The sequence below is a fragment of the Pinus tabuliformis genome, chromosome 1_1 (assembly GCF_031772625.1).
Source record: "Pinus tabuliformis cultivar Carrire ecotype Pingquan chromosome 1_1, CPIR1, whole genome shotgun sequence".
Taxonomy (NCBI): domain Eukaryota; kingdom Viridiplantae; phylum Streptophyta; class Pinopsida; order Pinales; family Pinaceae; genus Pinus; species Pinus tabuliformis.
The window spans coordinates 529,778,153-529,793,806 of record NC_142297.1 but is presented as its reverse complement, the minus strand read 5'-3'; the positions used below and the strand labels follow the sequence as shown (position 1 = coordinate 529,793,806).

The window sequence follows — 15,654 nt, the reverse complement described above, 5'->3', positions numbered from 1 at the left end:
ATTTCTGCTCTGATTTCACCTTGTAACCTCAAATTTCTTTTAATTGTTTTTCACTTTTACTTTGGATAAACTTCATTGTTGCTGGTGAAAGTGTTTTCATCTCTATTTAGCCCTTACTGCATCCAAGTTTACTTTCAATGTTTTACTTTTACCATTTTGTTTTTTCATCTGTCTTCACTTTAACATGAATCTGTATGCTATGCTTTGTAACTGTCTTCCCTCCTGTTTATTTTCATGCTAGCTAATTTACTTGACTTGATCTTCAATCTGATACTCTTTAACCTTGATACACTTTGACTGTTCTTTACTGTGTCCTTTTACCTTTACTTTATATTTTAGGTTTTTACTGTCTATTTGAATAGTAAATCCTTTTATTTTTGTGTATATCAGCATCAGGTATTGGATATAGGTTAAGTACATGCATATTTTGTTCACTTGTCTTGTAACTGTATTCTCTGTCCGATTGCTCTGTTTTGACTGTCAATGCTCTGTGTAGCTGTATTCTTCTTTCTTTCCTTGTATAATTGTTTTCATCCTCTGAGCACAAGTTCTGAATGAGGTTTTCTGTTGATTCTTGGAATAAACCAATTCTGTGACTAGTATCAGAATTGTTTATCCAAGATCTCATCTTAGTTTGATAACCTGAAAAAATTCAATATTTTTTAAGAGAACATAGGTCTCCATGAAGGGTGCTTGATGGCTCTCTGGCACAAGGATGACTAGGAAAGGGGTTGCAATAGAGTTTTGGACAGAAAACAGATGGTGAAATTGTGTTGCAAAGGTTCAGGGAGGCGCTAGAGGGTTTCATAGGTTTACACAGTCGAACAGGCGAAAACCATGAAAACACATGTTTTCTCGTTGTAAGTTTTAACGGGCAGAATTTCGAAATATGGCGAAAAAGCAATTAAATGAATGGATGGGCGATTTATCGAAATGGTGGGGAAGCGATATTGAAGGGCCATCGCACCGCTTATGAGGAGTGGGTGGTTTTGAGGGAAGGCCACCCGATTCCACTCATCGAGCACCATGTAGCACTGGGGCCTAAGGGAAAACAATCCATTTCAAGCAGGTAAAGTTTAGGTTTGGGGCCCATGCGAAATGGCTTATGATCATTGGATGTGGGCCTTTAGATCAGACGGCGATCATGCTGCGGAGTTGCACAGAGGGTAATAGGAAGGGGCCCGATGGGTTAATTGCGGTGGTATGGGATTAGTTTAGGGTTAAGGCAAGATTTAATTTGATGGACTAACTGTAATTAATCACGGATTGATTAATTAATTTGATTTGTTGGGGTAAGGGGTTGCAATATAGTTTTTATAAAAACTAAGGGTAGGGTTATTTTACATAGGGATTTAATAAATATACAGGAAAAAGGGTCTTATAGGGATTTAGATAATAAAGTTTAATGAATTAATATGAAATGGGCGGAAAGGATTTTTCCCATAAGTTTAATGTATAACACATGATTGGCGCACTTTATTTGTATACACAAAATACTTGGGGTAAGATGGTTTTTATGAGTTGTTTGAGTGGAAAGGGGTTTATATGGGGGGATTCACTTTTCCTAGGTAACAAGGTGTTATCCTTAGAAAAATGGGTTTATTAGGGGGACATGACTTTTCTTTAGAAAAAATGGTTTTTTTCTTAGGAAAAGGGATTTGTTTTGGAAAATGAGTGATTTGAAGGGGGTGATTGTTTATGAGGGGATTTTAAGTACTTAAGCCCTATAAATCATTGGATCGAGGGTCCGGTCCCTCCAGAAGTCAGAGAAATGCTCTGAGCCCCTTTGACTTAAGATTTGAGGTACTTAAGACTTTTTCTTGGAAATTAGTTAAGTGGAAATGTAACGAGTGAGGGAAGTTAATCATTTTGAATTTATGAACTTTGACGCATGCTTGATTTTCACCCATACTTAGAACTTTTGATGATGAAAGTGAATATTATGCTCTTATTTGACAATCATCACAATTTTGCAACCATTCTTCTACTTACCCACCTACTCATCCTACCATTTTTACTTCTCTTTATTAGGTTGCACTTAAACTGGAAAACCCTTACCAAAACCTTTTCTTTTCTTTTACAATAGTAATCTATCTAAGTCTATCTTTATTACATCCAAGAGCTCAGATTAAACAGTTGAGCTCTTTTTATTCACTCTACCTAATCTAATTATCTGCCTAGGTTTAACAATTTGGTCAGATTTTCATTCTCTATTTATAAACATGAAATTCAAAACATGGAATAACCAAGATTAAATTGTTTGATTACCATGGATTGTGGCATGAATAACAAGTTGCACACAATCATTATTATGCAGAAAAGTAAATAGTAGTGGCATTTGGACTTGCACACTTTCTTGGTCTTTTCTTTCTTTGGGGTTCATATTTTCATCCTTTTTTTTACCTTTTTATTGTTTTTGTCCTTTGATTTTTCTTTTAGGACATAACCTTTTTACATTTTTTAATTTTTTGAATATGGAAAAAATTTGTAGGAAGCAAAGATATGTACATATTACAAGGCTTAACCTTAGCCATTCAAAAATTATGACTCTTATTATTATAGGAACCTAACAGTGGCTCCACTTGGGAATGGCATTTCCTTGTGAAATGTCAAGAACATCGTCGACTAGTAGCCTGATACATTGGGCCAATCCCACACATGTATATGCTCTGCTGTATAATCTTTGTGACTGAAACTTTTGAACTGAAACTACACCCTTTTCTGCAAACTGAAATCTGATCTAACATACACTTGCTGCTGAAAACTGAATTTATTCAAACTGAAATTCTACCTACTTACTCTAATCAACTTTCTGACTGCTGATTAGGTAAAATGAAACAACCAATGCAACCACTCAAGCATCGTATACATTGGTGACTTTTGTTTCTTGTGCTTGTTGGTGGTTAAAATTGAGACCCTGAAATCAAATATAACTTTGTTAACCTTTGAGAAGATAAGGAAATTCCTGATATCTTTTGTTGAATCTAGAAGCTGTACAAAAAGATCTTGTAAAATATATACAGTATTCTTGAACTGATTCAAACAACTATACATCTGTTGTGTATGGCCTACATGCCATGAAACTGAAATAATACCTTCATCTTTATCACCCTGCATGTTTTCAAATGAGCTTTGTGATGATGTTTCTTCTGAAAATGGCAAGAAAACTAGTTGCCTAGCCAAGTCTGTATCAATACCTTTTTCGAAGTCATAGTTAGCTAATGAAGAAGGACTTTGACTACAAATATCATCCAACACACCAGCTATTGGATCATGAAAGACTTGAAGAGACTATTGTCGTCTATCTTCTATTGGTTCCAATGAAACTGCATGATTTTCTAAAAACTGCTCATCCTTTTTTACATATAGATTATGCAAATTTCCTTTCAAAAACTGAACTGCTTCAGAACAGAATGTTAGGGAATTATCTTGGATCATTTGATCATATGTTCCAGCTTCCAAGTCTTCTTCTGCAACCTGACATTCAATGGAATTTTGGGGCTGCAAATCTAGATATGAGAAGTCTTGAACAAGGATTTTATTGCCCTCTAGATGGTTAATATCAAAACTTGTTGACATTTGATTTTTAATTGCATGAAAGTTATCTTTGATAAACTGAAACGAAGCAAAACACAATGGTAAAGTTCCTTCATTGATTTCAAAATTTTCTGCACTTTACTTCTCATTCTCATAGCTAATATGAACAAGCTGATCACTATTTTCAAGTTGTTGAACCTGAACTTCCTTATTCCTCAAATTAGCTTATGTTTTCTCTGCAAGGTTAATTTGGATTTGAGGAACATAATCATTATTATAATGATCAAGCTTAGGCACATCATCATAAGAAGTAATGTTACCAAATGTGCATATTAGATCAGCAGGATTGCCTCTCCACATATGGTTCTATAACTCTATCTTCAGATTTATAGTAGTTGGAATTAATAGGAATTGTTCATGGCTGTCAACCTCTTCTTTTCATGAAACAAATGTGTCATGGTGATTTTGAACAAAATGTTCATCTTTCATGGTGATCTTCTCTTTCTCCTCCTCTATCTTTTTTACCAAAATTTCGAGTTTTACCTTTGCTTCTGCTTTTAACATTTCTCTTCTAATTTGCAGATTAACTTCTACATCTACTGCCATGTTCTGCATCTGTTCCAGTGTTGAGGGGTTTCTTTCTCTTAGCTTAAATTCTATCTCTGGATCAAATGCTCTTGGGTAATGCAAAAGAGCTAAACCAAGGGGAGGTCTTATATTTGATGGCATTGAATAATAGATTTGATTAAATCTGTCTAAAAATTGTTGTATTGTTTCATCTGGTTGTCTTCTTAACTGATTATATTCTTCTATGATCACAAGAAGGTTGACTTTGATTATCCATTTATCAAGGAAGAATTTGAGAAACTGCTGGAGATTTGAGATGTTTGCCTCAGGCAGGCTTTTGAACCAACTCTTGACTTTGTTTTGCAAAGAAAGAGCAAAAAGACTAATACTGACATCCTTTTCATCTACTTCAAATAAGTTAAGATAATCCTCAAAATCTTGAATATGTTCTTGGGCAGTGATACCATTTTCTCCATCAAACCTAGGGAGGTGCTTATGATAATTGTTAGGGAAAGCATGGAGTGTATCAGGTAACATGAGGGGCTTATATTTATCAGGAAATTTACAAGGTATAGGAACATGTACATGGATTGTATGATTAGTCTTGATTGTTTCAGTTTCTTCGATTGGAATATGATCATCGTTAGATTAAGAAGAAAGTTGTTCAAATATGTAAGGAGACTTTATATCTACAACTTTTAAAGGAAAATAATAAAAAATTGATCTAAAATCTTCTCTAAAATACAATATACATTGAAAAACTTTACCAATGAGAAAGAACATAATGTCTTGGATAACAATCCAAGTTAAAAGCCTGATCTTTTCACACAGTTCTTTCAGGTTCATTTCTCTAGTGGAGTCTTGATTGTGAAATTGATTTGGAGTCGCCAGGTGGATGATTTTAACTTTTGTGTGTCTGATCATTGTCCACCATCATAGATCAGATCTAAACCTGTAAAAAAATTCCTAAGAGAATGTTAGTTCTCCCTAGTATGGTCACCACTGTGTTATCACTCGGAACTTTCTCAATGTTAAAGAAAGAAATTTCTGAGGTAACCACAAACCAATCTTTTAAGTATAGGTTCTAGCCAACCTACACTCAGAGAGGGCTCTCTCTTTATAATTTAACTTTGTTTTGGGTTGGATTTTAGGCTAGTTCGTAATGCTAATGGTGTTTTGGTTTTGATTGTGTGGTGGAATTAAGAAAAACAGATGGGCAGAACAAGTATTCGGGCCATTGAGCTATGGAGTCAATCAAAGAGTGGTTTAACTGGATCTGATCAATCACTAAGGTAAGAGTTCACAGGGCAGGTTATCACAACAAAAGCAAATCTATAGGTTCAAATGGATGAAGTAGTCCTAACCAGGGCAAAGGGCAATGAAGAATCCTTAACCGAGATTAAGATGATGAAAAGAAGGATGATCAGTAGCAAAGGGCAATGAAGAATCTTTTACTATGGACCAAAATGGAGGCAAAACTATGGAAGTATGGGAGCAATAAAAAATTCCCACACCAAGATAGTTTAGTAGAAAACATATAGAAAGTAAACAATTAAAACAAATTCATATAGAAAGTCGACTTGGGCGTCGTGATCATCTAAGTGAATTCCTTGTAAGAGTTGTTGCAAATTCTTGTATTGATTTCTTCCTTCACTATAGTCTTTTAATAGATTTAAAAGTTCAACAAGACGACCAACTGATTGTTCTTCTTTCAATAATTCTAGAAATTCCTAGAGTAAAGTGTCCTTTTTCAATCTTTGCATATCGACTTCATTTCTGAAAAATTCTATTTCTTTTCCCGTAGTTTCATTCTAAGCCTGCATATTTGGGTAATTAGAGGTGCTTTATTCGATCGAAGAATTCATTGATTCTAAGAAGTATTTTCTTGACCCGTGCTAGACTTTGTAATGACATGGAGATTTTTTGGATTCAGAATATCCTACTTTGGGACAGTCTGTAACAAATTGCCAACTCTTTTATTTAATACTTTTTCAAGAATTTTAGGGAAATCCTCTAATGAGTGATCACCCAGACCGCACATATTATAAAAAAAAATAAAAACTATGTTAGTCTTATCTTTGAGTGGACAACTAGGTGTTGTGTGGCACTCTTACTAGCATGTAAAATAATAGAATATTCCTTGCCTTTGAGTATGACCACGTCCTCGACCATTATATCCTCTACGTCAACCTCTGTATTCTCCTCTTCCATTTCCCCTTCCTCCTTGGATAGGTGGTTCTCTAAATTGTTTCGAAGCTTGAGTATGATAAACGACATGGTAATTGGGCTTATTTTTCGTGTTCAACTGAAATTCTTGAGTCAAGTGGCTATTATCTTCACATATGGCGCACTACTTTGGCTTAGAGTTACACAAACTATATCGACACTCCTTAGTACTATGATTCGAAGCAATTTGGCATATGTCACAATATACATTCCACTAAACTCATCGAACATCTTGGTCAAAATAGTCAACAAATTTGCATTTGTCCTTTGTATGCCCTTCACCTCTACAATTTATACACCAAAGATTGTTCTTCTGGAGAGATAATGCCAACAATGAACTCTATAATTGTTCAATCTTTTCTACCAATTTTTTGTTAGTTGTTGAGTTGTTTGATTGCCTTTCATCATCTGTTTCAAAGCGTTAAGCAAGTTTAAGGGCTTCTTCGCATGTTTGCACCTCATGCATTCTCAGTGGCACTCAGATTTTCTGCAATAGGCGAAAAACATACCATTGAACTAATAATGCTTCATCAATAACATATGGAATCTGGCTTAATAGATCTTTGAATCACTTATCATATTCCCTTACTATATCATGCGGTCATTATTTAATCTCTTTAAGATTTTGAACCACAAGATGTTTAACATATTGCACTTTGAAGAAGGAGAAAAACTTGTTTAATATCATTTTTTCTCTTCGCTTGGTTTTTTGTGATATTCATGAACCAAGTTAGCGCGCGCTTCCGAAGAGTGGATGCAAATCGGGCCATTTGTTTATCCTCATTTGTAATATGATTATCATTCACTGTCCAAAACTTCTCACAAACAAACCAATGCTTCTTTGGGTATTCATCTCCTTCATGAAAAGGAATATGATTAAGCCCCATTTTTATTAGTGGAGGTGTTTCTTTTTGGTCGGTCTTATCAACTTCGACTTCTCATTGATGCATCAAGCTTGAACTATATTCTTGGTTGTCGACTTTAACTTTTATTAAAGATGGCTTGTCGGTTTGACAAAATTTATCTATATATTCATTGAATCGAGTTGTTCTGGGTCGTGACTCTTGAATGTCCAGATTTCTATCTTCGCTTTGTTCGACAAATAATAATTGCAGCAGGGGGCACGATTGTGAGATCTCTAAGTTGGAGAAGTATGTCTTCATTTGATTGATTATCACTCCACGTTTGGTTTACAACATGAATTTCAATTCCTGAATCATTATTTAAATTGCTTTGTTTGTCTTTCTTATACCAAGCAATGGGTTCTTTTGAATAAATTGTTGAAATTTTCTAAGTATTACTTGTTAGAAATTTTATCTGTATTCTTTGGTTTATTTCACCTACTTGTTTAATTACTAACAAGTTATTTAACCATATAAATACTAAAATAAACACAATACAGTGTCAACCATCTACAGATTAGCAACTGAAAGAAATGAACAAACACACAAGGGACACCGTTATTTTTGGACAATTGTCCCCGGAAAAACCCAACTCGGGAAAACCGGTGCAACAATTCTGAGGGTTTTATTATTAAGCAGCTTTTCTTGAGTACTTTGGGTGCCAAAATGGCTCACCCGATAGAGATAGAAAAATCTGGTAGTAATACCTCTCTTTGGAAGCAGATATTCTAAAAGTCTGCCCCACGAAACGATGGGTATCATTGGATATAGAGTTTTGATGAGAATGGCCATCCTTGAGATGACTTGGGAGAGCTTATACACTACCATGGAGCCCCAATGCTTTGGTTATTTAGTGCCACGTAACCCAATTATGGATGGTTAGCACACGACCCTCGATCAATTCATGTAGTAGGGAGCATTTTAGCCCTTACCCTCCTTTTGAGGGCTTTTATTGAGCTCTTTTGGAGCATGTTGTCACATTGGTGTAGCATTTATTCCCACATTTGTAGCATTTTATGGCTATTTTATCTTGTTTAAGCTATACGAGGTTGCCTTGTAATCTCTTTGTTTTGTCACACTCATTGAAGAACTTGTAATTAGGGTTTGTAGGCTAATATTTTATTTGTAAAAGTGAGATATATACCTCTTATAAATAGAGGATACAATCACTTCCCATTGGATCATCATCACACTTGAGATTCAACCTCCTTTAGTGAGTGCGAATTACCCTTGTCTATTTTGCTACTTGTAAAAATGTGATTTTTATGGAGCATCTTTGTATTGGAGATAAAATTTTACATTGGAGATGTCTTTTTTGTACTGAAAGAAGGCTTTCTTGTTGGAAATTGTAAGTTTGTTGCATATCTTTCTATATTTTTGAATGTGAATGAATATATGCTAGGGTTTCTAAATGTTTCATGATTAAATGCTTATGGTTTATTAGAAATCTTGTTGAAATTTTGCATGCTTAAATTATTCCTCCATGAAACCTATAGAAGAACTCTTAGGTTGCATCTTCTATATTTAATTTCTCCCCTCACAAAGAAGATAGCTATTGTTTTGCAAGAGGAAAATTATTTCTCCCCCTTCAAGTATTTTGCATTCTTCTTTGAAATTCGCTCCAAAACTGCATTAGCCCAAGGAGGATTAGGCACTGGTTAGGGTTTGTGTTAATAAAAAATTATCAAAACACCAAAAGTTCCCTTTTTCTTCATCTCCTAGGCTTCTCAAGGCAAGTCGCTAGTGCTTTTTCTAGGGCAGAATTGGTATAGGTTGAGTTGGGGGTGGACATTAGTGGATGAAACTCCATTTTTGCCTTTGTTTTACTTATAAATGAAAAATCTAGCATTTATTGATTCAAAATCTCTCGAATTAGAGTTGATGTCACCTTTTCAAGCTCCTTTATGTCATTAAAACCCTAGTCCCTTGCTGAGCTTCAACTTGAAGCCTATTTAAGGGTTTCCTTGTTTCCTTTGTTGGCCTAAATTCTGCATGTTAGGATGCTCCTCTATCACTGTATATTTATAAACCCTAGCCTGTAGTATTAGTCCTAAATCCTTCCTTTGACTTCTACATGTTAGGATGCTCCTCGATCACTGTATATTTATAAACCTTAGCCTGTAGTATTAGTCCTTGACTAGTTTAAGGTTAAAGTATTTGTTCCTTTATACACAAGACTTAAGCCTATTTTGTTTTGAAGTATCTTTCCCTAGGCTTTCATATCACATTGAGCTCTCTCATTATAAAACCCTCATAGGTGAATACACAGAAGCTTCCCTTCTTGTGAAATTCCACTAGACAGCAGGAGGACGATGGCTGAGGTGACAGTGGGAATCCTTCCTCATTGTTGCCATAACATCTGGCCCTTGCCTTGTGAGTCCTGTCACAAGGTATGCTAGATTTTTCAGCAACAGGTTAAATCACGCTGCCAGCTAGTTGACACCTATATGATTCCTAGTGGTGCTAAATGATTGAAAACATCAACTGATAACAATGGTTCAAGCCTCACTGATTAAACTTACGATTCTTGGATTCAGCTGAGTTAGTGTGATGAGATGAGCCATTTACTCAACTGATAAATATTAGATATTTCAAAAATTATTTCTAGATGCCAATTGGCTATTTATCCTTAAGCTATATTCATCGTTACATTCTATATACATGAGTAAACTTCTACATATTTTGTTGTTAATGGTTTGGATTTACATTGATGTACCTGAATATACGATTTCTCAGTCATAATTTGAATATTTGATGCTATATGTAGTCCACTGCTTTTTCAAACCCAGTTTTTAAGCCAGTCCTGTCTAGTTTCAGTTTGGTTCATGATTATGGAAATTCCAGTTCCCATCAGGTTCTGTTTCTGATAACTTTCCCTTGGATTGCCTTTTTTTTTTTTTTCTTTCTCTTGTGCGCGCAAAAGAAACTACACAATTTTTTGTCGTAGTGGGATTGAAACTCATTGGACATCTTGCTTTAGGGATTTTGAGGTAAGAATCATTATGGGGTGGGGGCCTGAAAATCCAACATTAGGTAGTTGTGGTTAACTCCCACCTATCTGCTGGACCACGGCCCAACTGATATCTTGGATTGCATTTCCCAAATCATTTTCCTATTTGGCTCGCTGATATCTAGTATACTGGCATATAAAGATTGGAATCTAGCAATTTATTTGCTTTGTCTGTTAGCATTAGCCATTTTATTTGCAGTCTTCGAACATGCAAAAATTCAGTGCCCATCCCTCATTTTGTAACTTAATATCGTAATGACTCTCTAGCTTCCAATTGGATTGGTTATCGGCCTTTCACGTTAAACTGATTACCAGTTATGAATCCCCTTATCGGACTTTCACGTTAAACTGATTACCAGTTCTGAATCCCCTTCTATAGTGGATTTATATCCCAATTTCATTCAAGCTTTTATGCCATATATTAAAGCATAAAATTTAAGCTTCATTGTTCATATTTTAGCCAAGAGTCTGCATATAGTTTGAAACAATTTCTTCATTATGATTTGGAATAACTCGTCCAATATCCACAGGGCCTGGATTACCTGTTGCTGTTTCATCAAAATTCGATCCAGTTTTCTCTTTTTCTAGGATTTACAGTAGCTGTTCTTTGCCCTTCCTGAGAAACTGTCAGCTGTCCTTTATCAGAAAATGATGCACATTTTACCCGTTATATGATAGTCAAATAACTGACCTCAATATGGGTATAAAAAAATATGTCCTCTGTGTTGGAATACATTCCAGTTGCACAAAGCTAACTCTGTTTATAAAAATCCTGTTATTTTGGGTCATAGCATAATGCCAATGTTTCTTATTTATTACCTTAACAAAATCTTCCTGTGAACAATGATTAATTGTTTGCTATGTTAATCTAGTGATGTAATGCTTCCTCTATACACCTGCTTCCCTTCGCGTTGAAATAATAAATACCAGGATGAACCTTGTGTAAAATAAAGGTATCGAAAAATATTTTTACTGCTAAAATCTAATGATGTAGATTGTTGGGCTTAAGATTACCATGACCTGCTATACATGTTTTAACACTTTTCCAAAGTCTTTTTATGATATGGTCGGTGCTGACGCTCTTTCTCTCTTTATGGAAATTTTGTTGTTTGGGGTCATAGCATAATGCCAATATTTCCTATTTATTACCTTAAAAACATCTTCCTAAGCACAATGACTAATTGTTTGCTATGTTAATCTAGTGACGTAATGCTTCCTATATACGCCTGTTTCCCTTCAAGATTTGAAAAAAAATTACCAGGTTGAACCTTGAGTAAAATAGAAGGTATTGAAGAATAGTTTTACTGCGAAAATCTAATGGTGTAGGTTGTTGGGCTTAAGATTACCATGGCCTGCTATCCATGTTTTAATACTTTTCCAAAGTCTTTTGATGATATGGTCGGTGATAATGCTCTTTCTTCACTGCATTAATTACCTTCTGCTGTTGTTGGTGAGCTCTAGATGCTTTAATTTTGCAAGATAGTTGCCATGATATTACATAAACTTTCTAAATTATGTTTCATAGAGTGGGCTTGAGCTACTTCAATTTTGCAGAATAGTTGACATGATATTCCACAAGAATTCTAACGTTTGTTGCATAGATTCAATCCTAGTGCTTGACGTACTTTCATTTTGAAAAATTTTATATACAAAACTGAATTTTTTATACAAAGCTCCTTGATGGCTCTTTCAGGTTAAATATATCCCAGAGAGGTTTGAGTCCGTAAAGGAGTACCTTGGCTCTTTTATTACACCTCTCATAGAAGAAACGAGGGCTGAACTCCACAATACTCTTAAATCTATCTCTGAAGCTCCAAATGCAGCTGTAAACTTTACAGAAAAAATACGGCCATCAAAAGGTGCAGTGGTGGAATACAAAATGCTGATTGACAGAGAATATGATATGGGAGAGAGGGAGGGAAAACAAAGCTTAATTCTCAAACCAAAGGATATTCTTATACTCTCGTCAAGAGTACCTCAGTATGTGGAAGACCTTCGGGACTACATGCTAGCTGTCGTAAGTAGAACTGAGTTTCAATGTGAAGATACAGATGGTAAGAATCAGGATAGCAATATGTTGGAGGTGAGAGCATATGTTCCAGATATGCATCCATTTTGCTCCCAAAATAGCAACACAGAGGATAAAATTTTTGGTATTTATGTTGGTCACCTGTCTGCAAATTTGCGAATCTGGAGAGCTTTGCTTACTGACTTGGACGATCAAACAAATTGGACTATTATGCTTGACAAGGCAGTACACTGCAATAGAGAAGTATGTACTTTAAATGTTTGAGGCCTTTATAGGACTTTCAATATTTCTTTTTTGTCAATTGGTTTTGACTCTTGAGTGAACTGTAATGTAGTGGACAAACCAGTGAATGAGGTCTAACCTGACTAGGTTTTGCAGGACTCTAATGAAGCCTTAGTTGAAGAAAATGAAAATGACATAGAAAGATTCAGAAGCAAGCATTTTGAGTCCCACAAGTTGAATTTTTCTCAGATATCTGCTTTAGTTAGTGCAGTGAATGCTGTTAAAAACAAAGAGCATCCATGTATAAAGCTGATCCAAGGGCCCCCTGGAGCAGGGAAGACCTCGATGCTGGTTTCACTTCTTTCCGTTTTACTCCATCGGAGGTACAGAGTACTTGTGTGTGCACATACAAATGCTGCAATATCAGAAATTGCAATGAGGTTCCTGAACGTAGTTAGAAGTCCTTCAGACCAGTGCCCTAATACAGATAATTTTTCTTGTATTGTGACTTCAAGTGACCTTGTACTAGTTGGAAATGAGGAGCGGTTGAATGTTGAAGGTCATCTGGGGAATATATTTCTTGAATGTCGAATGAATCGTCTGAAAAATTGTTGTCAGCCACTGAAAGGATGGAGGAAGATTGTGACATATCTTCTTGATTTTCTTGAATCGGCAATCTCACAATATGAAGCACAGCAGAAGGATGCAATTAATTTTCTACAGTTCATCAGAGAGAGCTTGGAAAAATTAGCCTCAGACTTTTTTAACAGTGCAAAAATTTTATTAAATGATTATCCAGGATCAATCTCAGAGAAACAGAACCTGGATTGCCTATTTAAAGTAGTTGAGCATTTTGTAAATCTAATTCAGGAAAATGCACTCGAGGAAAAAAGCCTTCGAGAATGTTTTTCTGGTAATGGAGAATTCTGTAAAGAAGCATCAAGGTGCACAGCGAATTTTAGAGAGAGTGTGATTAACAATAAGAATCTCTTTAAAGAATCCCTCTGCTCGAGTAGAAGTGAATGTATGCATTTCCTAAAAAGAGAGTTATGTTGTGAAAGAACACTCCCCAACCAAGATATTTTGAAACTTTGTTTGTCGCGTGCTAAGGTGGTATTTTCAACCGTATCATCTTCTGGGAAAAAGTACATGAACTTGGCAGCACCATTTGACTGTTTGATTATTGACGAGGCCGCCCAGCTCAAAGAGGCTGAATCTACAATTGCACTACAAATTGCAGGTATAACACATGCATTTATGATAGGAGATCCGAAACAGCTGCCTGCAACAGTAATCAGTAAGGTTTGTTTTCAATGGCTTTTCTGAAGGACTTTTCTTTATTTAACTTTGCCACTAGTTCTTGTAAAGTTTCTAAGTCTATGTTTCGGTTGGTTCATCAGCTTGCAGAAAAAATGAACTATGGAAGAAGCCTCTTTGAAAGATTGGAGAAACTTGGACACTCGGTCCATATTTTAGATATACAATATCGCATGCATCCATGGATAAGTCTTTTCCCAAATAGAGAGTTTTATGGTAACAGTATCAAGAATGGTCCCAACGTTGAAGTGGAGCCATATGGCTATACCTATCTCACGTCTGAAATGTATGGAGCATATAAATTTATTAATGTTGCAGACGGAAGAGAAGAGGAAGATGAATTTGGGATGACTAAAAGGAACATCATAGAGGCTGTTGTTGTCAAGTACATACTCTCTAAATTGTACAAAGGTGATTTCTTTTTTCTGTTTGACTTATATATGAAGATGCAACTTTTATTTATTTTTCGAAGTCCTAATTAGATAATGTCCAAATTTGTAAATTATTGTTGAGAAATGTTTTTTCCAATTTCAAGTTACATATCTGTACTGAAATCCCCCCGGAATGGACATGTTTTGAAGAGTATGCCGTGATTTATGTACTAATATGTTTATTAGTTAGTTAATTTGGTCCTTGATAAGTAATAGTTTCTCTGCATGTTGGCCAAGGGAAAGTGAAAAAAGAAGAAATGACATTCTCAAACTGCGCATTCTCATTGTTAAATTAAAGGAGAAAAAGCAAAGAAATGCAAAATGCTGTATGAGTTGACTTTCATATTCTTCCTCTTTTTTTAATTGAATGAATGCTTCATATGAATCCTGCAAAACTCTGCCAACTTATGATTGAGGGCTTAATACTACCGGGGTGTGAACTCGTGTTACTAACACGGTGACACTACATTTCCACCACTAGCCCACAATTCAGTGGACTAAAACACAGTCATGAAGTGAAGTAGCAAGTCTGTTTCTGGTCCAACTAGTCAATGACTAGGAATCTTCATATAATTTATTGCAAACTTTTGAGAGGGAGTCTTTGTTATTCAACATTTTGCTAATTTGGCATCATTTTCTTTCCTTTTCTGTTATTTTTTATTAATTTTTTCATTGTTTTTTTCTTTTTCTTTTAGATAAATATTTCTTTTTTTTATTTTTCCTTTCTCTTTACCTGTCAGCTTATTATTTTGGCTTGATTTGACTGGTATGCATGATTTTTCCCTTTCTTCATTCAGACTTTTTATGATGACATTTGACAAACTATTCATAAGTCGGGGAACTGAAATGTATATAGATGAGATGGAAATGTAAGGGGAACCGCGGAAATTGTTAATTATGGAGGTGATGTGATTATGCCACATACTTTGATCCCTTGTAATACCTGGTGGCCCAAGACAAGACACATCAATCTGAGAACAATTATGTTCCCCTCCCCCTCCATGGTGAGACAAGATAAAAAGGTAAGACTTTTACCTAGTTATAGGGAATGAAGGTTTGTATCTGTGTCAAAGCACACTTCACAAACAGGTCAGAATCATCAACACCATTCTAAGCTAGGAACAATAAATGGATTCATAATAACTGGAAGGAATCATAATGGAGCAATGTCTGCTAGCTATGAAATGAAGTATTTGGGGAGCAAGCATCCTCAGATAATTGATATACCAATGCAGAATTAATATCAAGCACAAGTGTATGATAGAGTATAAGAGAGAAGCGAGACTGGATCTGAGGAATTGGGACAAAAACCTTGTGTGTCTCCAAGGTAGGAAGGAATCATAATGGAGCAATCTTTGCTAGCTATGAATGAAGTATTTGGGGAGTAGGGATCCTCAGATAATTTTTTTTTTT

The 15,654-nt window shown here is 35.4% G+C and overlaps 1 protein-coding gene across 1 annotated transcript; it reads left to right on the top strand.

Annotated features, from left to right (window-relative positions):
• Positions 1-9,544: 9,544 nt before the first annotated feature.
• On the top strand, positions 9,545-14,292 carry LOC149214111 (uncharacterized). The gene is made up of 5 exons (XM_089389297.1): positions 9,545-9,622; positions 10,000-10,086; positions 11,936-12,514; positions 12,650-13,795; positions 13,894-14,292. The coding sequence occupies exons 1-5, from the start codon at positions 9,545-9,547 to the stop codon at positions 14,290-14,292; spliced, it is 2,289 nt and encodes a 762-aa protein (XP_089245423.1).
• The last annotated feature ends 1,362 nt before the right edge of the window (positions 14,293-15,654 follow it).

Bases quoted from the DNA above. Each gene is read 5' to 3' on its own strand.
- LOC149214111 (XM_089389297.1), top strand. From the start codon at position 9,545: ATGGCTGAGGTGACAGTGGGAATCCTTCCTCATTGTTGCCATAACATC. The intron at 12,515-12,649 runs GTATGTACTTTA...TAGGTTTTGCAG, and splicing joins CAGTACACTGCAATAGAGAA to GACTCTAATGAAGCCTTAGT. The intron at 13,796-13,893 runs GTTTGTTTTCAA...TTGGTTCATCAG, and splicing joins CTGCAACAGTAATCAGTAAG to CTTGCAGAAAAAATGAACTA.